Source organism: Stylophora pistillata, chromosome 1 (assembly GCF_964205215.1).
Source record: "Stylophora pistillata chromosome 1, jaStyPist1.2, whole genome shotgun sequence".
NCBI classification, from domain to species: Eukaryota; Metazoa; Cnidaria; class Anthozoa; order Scleractinia; family Pocilloporidae; genus Stylophora; species Stylophora pistillata.
Window position 1 is genome coordinate 16,609,822 of NC_142519.1, and position 11,000 is coordinate 16,620,821.

An 11,000-nucleotide genomic window follows, 5' to 3' on the forward strand; every position below is an offset into this window, starting at 1 on the left:
CGTTGCTAAAGCTCCCTAATAAAAGATAGGTATAGCATGATACTGGAGTCAAAAATAAACAGTACACCTTGAACTTTTTGCTGTTGGGCATACAATTTATCGTAACTCATACAAAAAAAGGAAGTGAAACAGGCGGAGGCCCAATTTGTGGTTGACTGGAGCTGTAAATATCACGAGTAAACTTGGTAATGTAACTGATTTCCGGAAGGATTTTGGTTTATGAAGCATGCTTCATTGGGGAATATCGCAGTCTACAGAAAGCATTTTGGTTTTCTTTCCAATCTAAACGACTAATTATTTGAAAGAATCGTGCACGCTTACTTTTGGATTTAACAGAATGTTCCTATTCTTATTTTTCCGAGGTTTCACAATTTACAATTTTATCAGTGAGCATATAAGTATTTTGTAAATACAGATACAGGAAAGTTGTGATATATCTGTAATTTATATCATTTTATAAGAAGCATTAGCAGTGAAAGAGAATACCTTTGAAAGGTGGCGACTCTCTCATGATTGAGTGGAATGGCTGCGTACAAAATTTGCTTTAAATTTTACTTTCCGATTATTGGTGACTCTTGAATTAAAAGACAAAGAAATGTAAACGATAAACTGCTTTGCTTTAACGCAAATTATATAAAGTCACATTCTCTGAAACTTAGGGTCACATTATTCGAACAAAGTTTAGCCGTTGTTTTACAAAACTGGGTCCTAAAAAATTCTCAATGTGGCTAATTTACAAAAAGTGGTCATTAAAATAGCCCATGTTATATGTTTTGCACTCTCTTACTGTGTCAGAAATTGACCTTCTATAGTGTACAGAATGTTTTGTCGTTAGTAATAGTCTGGTCTTTGTCTGTTTCTTTCTCTCCTGTGCACAGAGCCCAACAAGAAGTATGTGATTTTACTCACTGCAGTCAACAGCAATGGCAATGGTTTAGATGTCCAAGAGGATGTGCAAACATTATCTGAAATAGGTAGGTCATTAAAGTCCACAAAGCAACCAGGTGGACAGTCAGACAGGGTTTGATGCTACTCTGATTTAAGGATTTAGTGATTGTTACCGGGCAATGTAAACTGGTCGCTTTGTGAACTTTAATATGTCTTACCTGCGAGAAAATTATGGTCAAACTGTTGTTACAATGGTCAACAGGCTCACTAACATCAGATTCCGTATTACTAAGTATCGCTGTCATTTGTATTTCAATCACCGTTGCAAAGAAAACAATGTGCTTCCATCGAGTTTGAGATTTCGGCCTCCCGTGTGGAGTGCTAAGGGATACAAGCTCTTGATCCGTACTGGTTTTTCTTTCCTGAAGTTACGAATAGATGATTGCCACAGTTCTATACAGTGGTTGCATGCGTTTATCTCTCGTTCACTCAGTGAACTCTCTACTTTGATCAAAAACTCCAAAACCTCCTGGGTAGCGGAGTTCTGCTGTTCGAAAGAACAACCGACGTTCATCAAACAGAGTTAAAAACACAACCGAAAACTCCGCCATTTGCATAGTAAGAGGTCTCCTGGTGATTCAGGTTCATCTCTGAAAGATAAGTGGGTCTTGAACCTTTTCTCTGTGGAGTTATCCGCGCTGGAACGGAGTGGTTTAGAGAAGGGTATTAAGTTTGCTATTGCTCCTAACAAAATACCGACTGCTGAAATCGTCGCCGCTGTAGAAGCAGAGCATTTCTCAGCTCGACGCCGACCATAAACACTAGGTAAGAGCAGAAGTAAGCAGCATACTCAAGCGAGCTAAACCTCCTCCCAAAAACATTCAAAAGGATATTTACAATGCGCTCATAGCTCTTAAGAAAGATCCGGACAGGCTATATTAGCTGCTGACGAGGGTAATGGTGTTGAAGTTTTAGATAAACAACGATATCTTGACAAAACTTTGTCCTTATTCAGTGAGAAACGTACATATCTAGTCTTAAACTCTAATCATACCAGCAAAACTCAGTGAAAGTTAAACAAAATGTTGCTTGATTTGAAAAAAACCGGGTAAGATTAGTGACCTTACGTACAAAATGTTTTACAGTAGTGACGGCTTATGCTCACGTTTTTACGGCTTACTTCAGTTCATAAACCGTGAATTCCATTGAGACCTATTGTCTCTTTTGTTAATTCTCCGACTTATGCAATTTCTGGTTATCTTTCGAAAACTTTGTCGCCTGTTGTTGGGAATACTGATAACACTGTCCAAAATTCCGGCGAATTTGCGGATTTCATAAGAGATAAAACTCTTAACTTCGGTGAAGAGTGGGTATCTTTCGAAGTTGTTTCACTCTTCACTAAAATCCCAGTTGATCTTGCCGCTAAAGTTTCGGTGGAGAGACTCAGAGTAGGCGCTTCCCTAGGAAAAATAACTTCTTTGCCTGTGGAAGATATCGTTCATCTGCTGTCTTTTTGCCTCAAAACCACACAATTTGCATACAATTTGTTTGGAATGCTTAATAAAGACTTTTATTATCATTATTATTATTATACAACGGCACCCACTATCAAAAGGTCTTTGGTACAACTATGAGTTCGCCCGTCTCTGCTGTCATTGCCATTATTGTGATTCTAAAATTATTTCCACTAATCGACGTTACCACCAGCGCCTTTGTTTGGAAACTTAGCTTATCAACCCCGCCCCGCGCTCCTTTAAATCGCGATGATGGCGGCTCACTACCTAACGCCTTCTAACACCTCGTCAGAAAAAAAGGCAGCTAATTAGTGAGCGTATAGAAGGACCTCTTATTGCAACGATCAGATAACCCCTGATGAAGGTACTAGGCAGGAGTGTCGAAACGTTGGCTCTATGAATTGTAATTTCCCGGTTACATTTATTAAATCCTTAAACCAGAGTAGAATCAAAAACCTTAAACCTATTTTTAAACCCTTGCAAGACATGGCTAGGACTAGAGCATAGGGTAGTAACACTTTGTTGAGCACATAGTTAATGACAATTTCTAAAATTATCAACTAGAGAATACTTTTGTCGCATATGGATTTTTGTACAGGCAGGGTTTTTACTCGCGCTTGCATAGATATGATAAAAATCACCCAGAAGTATCTTTTATTTCAGATGATGCGAAGCCGGTGACAAGTTTAAAAGCGGTCTCTTCAGATCCTAGAGAAATGAAGTTGTCGTGGCAAGATGAACAAGGATCCAGTTCTGTGCCCGTAATTTATCATGTTTACCACTCTCGCCATAATAAACTGATATATTGCGGAAATACGACGGAGAGATCAACAAAATGCTCCCATTTGAAGCCCTGTACAAAGTACACCTTTTATGTGAGGCGAAATGAGGAGAAAGTAAATGCCACTATCAGCAATCTTACTGCGGAGGCTAGTAAGTCGAAGTTTACACTGTTGTGTAAAGATCTTGTACCCTATTCACACCAGCTAAACATGTTTTGTTAAATCGGGTTTAACTGAATGAAAATCAGAAACTGAACTCAATTTTCCATAGATTTCAAGTTATCACAAACTTGTATTTTCAGTGTGCTACGTTAGAAGTCGACAAACATTAGTTTGAACAGCTTCTTTGAAGAAATATTTTTTAGCCATGTTTAACAGAACAGCTTTAAAACATGTTAAGCTTTGGGGTGGATGGGGAATTAGCAGAAAAATATTGTTCCCATCAAGCTACATTCCCGAAGAATATTTTAATTTTTTAGCACAATAGATAAGCACGAATACAACAGCATGACCAGAACTTAGTTGTCTCGCAATTAGAATTGTTCTAACGAACCCTGCTTATGTCCAATAATTCACGGCACCTTGTAAAGAGAGTTGTGTTATGTTGTTGACTGGTAATCGGCTAGCTACACCTTCGTTATTCACCGTTATGGACGATTTTTTTGTTGTTGCTTTCATACTTATAGAACCCGGACCGCCAACTGACTTGACTGGAAGTCCAGATGAAAAGAACTTCACCCAAATGGCGTTACAATGGCAGCCGCCGAGGGAACCAAATGGGAACATCACCAAATACCGTATCTATTACACCACCGATCCTAATATTCCTGTTCAGGACTGGAAATATGTAGAAGCCGACGGATCCAAACTTACAAAGGAAATCACAGGCTTAAAACAAGGAACAACTTATTACTTTGAAATGAAGGCACGCACCAGAAAAGGATGGGGACGTCATTCAAAAAGGCAAAATGCATCCACGTTGTCAAAAAGCTTGAAAACAGATCCCTCAGTAGCCACAGGTTTGTTGTGTAGAAGTTAGAAATAATCCGTGAAACTGATATACTTGCCTCAGAAAAGCCAGCTTCTTTGATGAGACAAAGCAGTAAATACCGGTCTTGATGTGAAACGTATTTTAACTCATACAGGCTAGTCCTTCGTTTTTGGCTTGCTTCTTGAACTTGCCGAAAACACCACTAAATATTTCCTTGACAGTTTGCTCCTTTTAAGGAGCTTAAAAGCTCCTGAGTCAAGAAGAACAATGAAAATCGTTCCTGAAAGCATAATTCACTGGTTTTTACAAATCGATATCATTTGCGGAGCTCCTCTGTGACTTCCCCCCCCCCCCCCACGTGTATCAGCTCACACTCTAGCTTTAGAAGAAGCTACCCCAAGATTTCATCCTGAGCTCCTCTAGGTAGAACTAAAACTTCGAATGTTGTTTGAACGAGTGGAAAAAGAAAAGATGAAGGAATGAACTTTAGTGTTATTGGAAGACGAAAGGTGCAGCCGTCAGCGCATTTTAAAACCACAGTGACCTTGACCAATCCTTTTATTAAAACCGTACAATTATGTGATTGACAGCGTCCACGTCGCCCTCTGCACCGGACAGTGCTGCTCTAGTTGGACAAGGAAAACTCAAAAACAAGACATTGTGGATCGTTATCGCCGCTGTGGCAGGCATCACACTTATCGCTATTATTATTATTAGTGTTATACTCTGTAAGAAGAGATCAGGAGATGACATTCGGAGGTAGTTATAAAATATTTGTTTATTACATATTTCATTATTTATATGGTGTATTTTTAAAACCAGTGGAGGACTTTTTTTCCATGTTCACGTACTATTATTTGAACACACCCACCGATCAATGAGATCGCGCTTACTATCTTAAATATTTCCGAGTAAATGTTGGTATAGCCATCTATTTTTTATTTCTTTACTTATTTTTATTATATTCTATTTTCTGGAACCCAAAGTGAAGCGAGGTATTTTTGAAGCTCGACTAACACGGCACGATTCCTCTGTTGTCTGCAGAAAACCTCCAACATACAAGTCAGTTATTCAATCGAATGGTTCAACAAAGAAGAAGAACAAGGAAGAAAAACCACCAGATCTATGGATCAATCACACAGACAACCTTGAAATGAAACCAGTTCATCCTGTGGATCCTGCTCCAGATGTTACCAACATCACTCCGTCCATTCCAAGGTATATCGTACTTAATCGTTAAATTGTGTTTTAAATGCTCTGTATCTCCTGCTGTGTCTTGGTGGTGGGGTGGGTTTCAATTAACGTAGGCATTACTTAAGATTGCGTGACACAAATTTGTGATTAGGTTACGAAGAAAGACTACACTAACAGGTTTTTATGCTTCATTAACAGGAGCACTGGGGAAATGAAACCGCTGGATGACTCTCCTCTGGACCACATCAAAATAGATCAAGACAGGAGCTCTTTTCTGAATGGCAGTGAGGCGGATTGCGAGGAGTTTGATGACCTTCCCCCTCCTCCAAAGATGGACAGCGCGGGAAATCCCTACGTTGAATATCCCGAGGACAGCAGAACCTCTACACCTCCCCCTTCGTCCGGAATGTCACCCCTCTATCCCCCCCTCAGATCATCCACACCAGATAATGGTACATTGTTCTTTGTGACTGTTAAGTTATCTTGAAGCTTTAAGCTATCAACATGTTAACGACTGAACGAAATCGTGATAGGGATAAACTTGGTGTAGGGTTTGTGAATAAACATAGATCAAACGCGAGTAGTAGTAGTAGTCAAGTAGAGGGTGACATATGACAGATACATCCGATAAACTAGTGGCCGTCTATCCTAATGATAGCAAAAGTTTACAATAATTAAAAATTATGTATAGCGTTTGATGTTCTGTAAACAACGAGTCTTCTTGTATAACCCGAGGATTACTAGCGAGTAATTTCTTCTTACAATTTAAATTCTTTAAACAATTAGATAATGAGAATAAGGAAACTATCATCATGGTGATAGTGCATGATTTGACGTCGAACTCTCAAAAATTAAAACCGTCAGAAATGAATATCGAAATCCTTGGAGTGAAGGGCCTCATTGTTTTCTCCTTGTCTTACAAATCACTAGTCTACCAGCCCATGTATCAAAAAGCAAGTACACCTCGTTATCAGATGCACCTGCCACGGACTGGCTCATGCGAGAACAACAGTCTTGATATAAGGGATCCACGTCCACCGCAGAGATCCAGATCGTACGACACAGACTTCAGAGCTCCAAGTGCTAAGGTAGTGTGCAGCTTTAATATTACTCTCTCTTGTGATAGACGTTCCTCTGGTACTTTTCTCCCTATCCCCTACCCACGATTTTCTAGTTCTCCCCCTCTCCCCCCGCTTTGTCACTCGTCCTAAATCTTCTACCCGTCCAATATGGCAACAGAATATTCGCCGCGCTGAAACTCGCGCTTGAAAACACAAACTACCGCTTGCAGGTCACATGTAGCTCCTGGGTTCTTTTTTAGCCCATCATTCCTTATCAAACCACGCTCCGAGAATGTCTTTTTTCAACAGGTTATCCTTCAGGAGGAAGAGGGGAGGAGAGGGACGAAAATTGTGCATTCTTTCTCTCCTCTTACACACCCCTTTCCATCTCCATGTCCATACCACTACCCCTTACCAAATACAGAATGTTTTCTATCTGTATGATCTAAGTTGAAAACTTTGTCATTGGATGGAGGTATTGTTTAAATGATATGCTTCATATCAAGGCCTCTGCAATGCTTGTAAGCATATTTATTTGATCTTGTGGAATATGATTTAACTGGAGTCAAATTTTCTCACGCACGTAAGCCGTACTCGATCACCCTTATTAATAACATCCTTTGTGTCTTTGATAGGTACCAGTTTTTCCAATGCTTCACTCGTCTCCTCCGCCAACAGCACCAAAACCCAAAGCCAAACCTCCCGTGGCTCCAGCGGATGACATACAGTTACCTCCGGTTGGTTTTAACCGAAGGACGCCTCCGAATGGATACTGGACTCCACCACCGAAATATGAAGACATCTTCGCGCGCAGATCAAACCCGCCACCAAGTCCGCCATCCTCGCCGCCCAGAGATCAGGTAAAGATATAAAGGAAGCGTATTTCGTTTGCTTTGATTCTTCCCCGTCGTCTTTCAAATTTTACTTACCGAGCTCATCGTTAAGAAGACTCTTTTTGACTAGTATGATTTTTGATATCTGGTCTTAGGCTCCCGAGGTATCGGAACTTGACAAAGAAATAGCAGGACTTGAAGGACTCATGAGAGACTTGAACGAAATTACTGCTGGTGATTACCAAATTTAACATGGTGCGTACCACTGATTGATGTCAATTACCAGGGAACCAATGGAAACTTTCGGGAAATTCAGTAGTCCATTTTACAGTCGCGTGCTTGGTTACCAAGCTTTTCAACAGGAATGAAGCTGGGGGTGACCGTTGTCAAGATACAAACGTTGCTACTCTTCAAATGTAAATTTCGTTCTCATTATGCTAACAAGATACTGATCTCTATCACAACAAGGTCACCTCCAGCCTCGCTCCAAATCAAAGGCTTGGCAACTAAGTGCACAACTGTAAAATGGCCTATTTCAGAGGGTCACTGTTTGTTCACTGTAGTAGGCTTGTAGTTTTCGATCTTTTAGTCCATTTGAGGTTTTTGTTGTAGACGCGGCAAGCTGTTCAATTTATGACTGTTTCTCTTTTTCTCTGTTCTCTAGATGTTCTTAGGATTAGAAGAGGTTGAATAGTAGAGAATGTAGCAGAATTGCTATAGGATCATTCCCAGTGATGCACTATACACATTCGGTCCACATGTCCAAGCATCAGTGTAAGGTCGGTGAAAAGAGTGGCTCTCACATCAGGAGTTATCAGGCCTTCCACGTAATCTGACGACAGAAAGACACTGAGTCCCATAAACGACAGAGATTAAATAGCATTTCCCATTTATAAACAAAGAAAGTAAATTTATGTATCTATGTATCTACGTATTTTCAGCCCACTAATTATGATCCAGGCTCTTAGTTGTCACTTGAAACAGTAACCTACCTGGTCATCAAAAGAAATCGTGCAAAATCTAGTGAACTTTTCTAATTTTGTGTCAAAGTTTGGGATTTGATTCATTTAACGTGAAATGAGATTATATTTCTATATTAAAATGTTTTTGTGTACGTATGGGGACATAAATCCAATATACTTTTCTGAAAGTCAACTCTGTATTTTGTTCATAGAAGAAGTAACACTTGAGGACTTCTTCTAAGAGTAGCTTTTCATTTCAAAGCACTTTTGTCTTGACCACTAAAATCTCGGATTTCCAGATGTAATTAACCTGGTAATACTCGTAAGTGCATCAGTGGAGCAATCCTCAATCGAATATCTCAAGTAGTGCGGTATTGCTTTGGTATTGCTTTACCTCATTAGGCGATTGGTCCAGAAAACTCTTGCCGTTTTTTCAACCAATCGGATTCAAAACTGAAACCAAACGCGACTTTGATCAGTCATGATTTCCCGCGCTAGGAGCTATTTGCGTTTTTTCACTCCGAGTTCTCCTTGGCTACTCACGAAAGTTTTTCCTTGCAACTGATTGGATGTTGTGATTAGTTGGGCTTTAGTTGTTCACACTCAATGGAAAAGCGCTCGGTATCGCCATTCAAACGAGGGAGAAAGAGGAAACTTGACAACCTCGTAGCTTGATAATGTTATTTTGATGTAACACCGAATACTCCCTGTTAAGTTACAAAGAAATGTATACCAGCAAGTAAAATTATGAATCAAATATCAGTACTGTCAGATTTAATCAAAAAACGAAACCTACGATTTTGAAAAAAGTATACTTAAATACGGCGAGATAGTTAGAGAATTGAGATGACTTAGCAACGTGGTGCTGCAGTTGATTTTACCATTTGTTCAAACGGGTGTCGGTACTTTTGTAAATAACGTTCCAGAGAGATAAGAGAACACGGTGATACCTCTGAAAAAGTAATTTATAGAATATGTTTTACGCTACCCTAGCGTTTTCTCGGTGGATCAAATTGTATAGCAGTGATTTATCATATAGTGAAGAACGAGAAGTGTGGGTGAAATGCTGAGAGGATTAGATGAGTTTTGTAGTAAAAAAAACAAAACAAAAAAAACCGGAAGTGCATGAATCAAACTGAGTTTTCAAGTTCTCTCAAAGTTACTTCGTAACGTAGATAGTAAGAGGTTTTTGTATTTTTGTATCTATAAATAAATATTTTTGGTAGGCTAGTCAGTTACTAATACGAGTTTGCCAAGCTATATATAACACATATATTAAAGTTTGCATGTGTTACGTTCGACGCCTGAACCTCTACACATCAGAATAAGAAACTTGTATGAAACAAAACAAAACTGAATAAAACTTATTGGTATTTGTATTGACGTTGTGTCCTCTGCGCCGAAGATTTTTGTGTTATTTAATTTCCTTTCTTCTTCCCATTAAACATCCAAATATGGGAATACTACTTGTTTCTGGGGATTCAGCCGCTAATCTCTTTCCCAGGCTACACTGAAACTGCGAAAGAGAGTGTTGTCTCGCTTTTTCGGTAAATCTTTGTAGCTCCAGGGACGAAGACTTACGCGAAAACTATCAATATCGCTCGAGGCGAACCGGCGGTTGCACTTGTTTCGCAAGTAGTTAACTCGGAGTGGCCTGTAACAGAGAACTGTGGCTTACGTAACTGCGGTTCTTCGAGATCAGCCGATCTTTTTTTTTTTTGTTTTTTTGCCGCTCTCTTTTGCGTCGTCTTAGTATGTATCCCTCTAAAGGAAGAGGAACCGAGCGACGTAATCTTTTTCGTTTTGTTTAGTCTTGTCTTGTAAGTTTCTCGCCAATTATAGACAAGAATTTGAGAGGGCGTGTGGACTTTCAGACCTCAGCTGGCAAATTAGTTAAACCAGCCTCTTTTATCCGCTCGTGATTCTTCGCTCTTAAACCAGACTCTTTCAAAAGACCTACGAGAATGTAAATATTAACTTGTAGTTCGTAGGTTTTAATGCCTTTGTCACTATTGTCTATTCGTAAATCCTGGAAGTCTGAAAAGTGCTAAGTCAAGCCGGATTTGCAGTGATCACTAAATCCCTTCAGTTATAAAAAAAAATCGAAACGCACAAGCTGATGGAGCGGTAACTCGTATTAAGAAAACTGTTTTATATCAAAAACCAACCGATATTTTGCAATTAATAAACTAACAGCACCTTAAAAGGAAAATATTCAGTGTTTGGCATACGCAGTCATTGTCAAGTGTGGAACATTTTGTAATAAGCGTGTCGATGAGCACAGCGGATATTGTAGTGAGAGAGCAACTTTCATCCATCCATCAAAAATAACTGACGTTGAATGAGGGGAAAGGAGCTAAAACACAGAGTTAGGGGACCTAGGTTCTCCTCTTATTCTGCTCTTATTTATTTACGTGCGCGACAAAACTGCAGGGCTGTCGAGGTCCGTAAAGACATGACTGCCAGTTACAGAAAATGTCTTGTTGTGTGTATTTAAAGTATCCTTTGCTATTTCATGTTTAATATAAGTACCTGGTATTGGGTTTGGAAAAAAAAAAATTCAACAAAAGGAAAAAAGTAGAGAGGATGACCGCCGGCAAAATTCCTAATAACGTTTTTAGCTTGGATTTCACATTCCAGTTCTTTCGTACGCATTGGTCCAGAGTTTAAACACGATGATGACTCATTTCCGGTTGGGCGAGAAACATATCAGACGTGTTTTCATGTGTAACAATTGCATTTTCATTCGAATAGAGTGACGATATTTATTCAAAT

The 11,000-nt window shown here is 39.5% G+C and overlaps 1 protein-coding gene across 2 annotated transcripts in view; it reads left to right on the forward strand.

Annotated features, from left to right (window-relative positions):
• LOC111338036 (neogenin-like) overlaps window positions 1-9,608 on the forward strand; it is a 32,721-nt gene extending 23,113 nt beyond the window's left edge. For both annotated transcript variants that reach the window (XM_088761026.1, XM_022944439.2), the window contains exons 12-21: window positions 879-974; window positions 3,066-3,335; window positions 3,871-4,203; window positions 4,766-4,934; window positions 5,220-5,393; window positions 5,568-5,821; window positions 6,300-6,457; window positions 7,066-7,290; window positions 7,419-7,518; window positions 7,928-9,608. In XM_088761026.1, coding sequence (XP_088617152.1) covers window positions 879-974; window positions 3,066-3,335; window positions 3,871-4,203; window positions 4,766-4,934; window positions 5,220-5,393; window positions 5,568-5,821; window positions 6,300-6,457; window positions 7,066-7,290; window positions 7,419-7,514 — 1,775 coding nt within the window. In that variant the 3' untranslated portion in view covers window positions 7,515-7,518; window positions 7,928-9,608. The remainder of the gene's footprint in view (window positions 1-878; window positions 975-3,065; window positions 3,336-3,870; window positions 4,204-4,765; window positions 4,935-5,219; window positions 5,394-5,567; window positions 5,822-6,299; window positions 6,458-7,065; window positions 7,291-7,418; window positions 7,519-7,927) is intronic.
• Window positions 9,609-11,000: the final 1,392 nt, after the last annotated feature.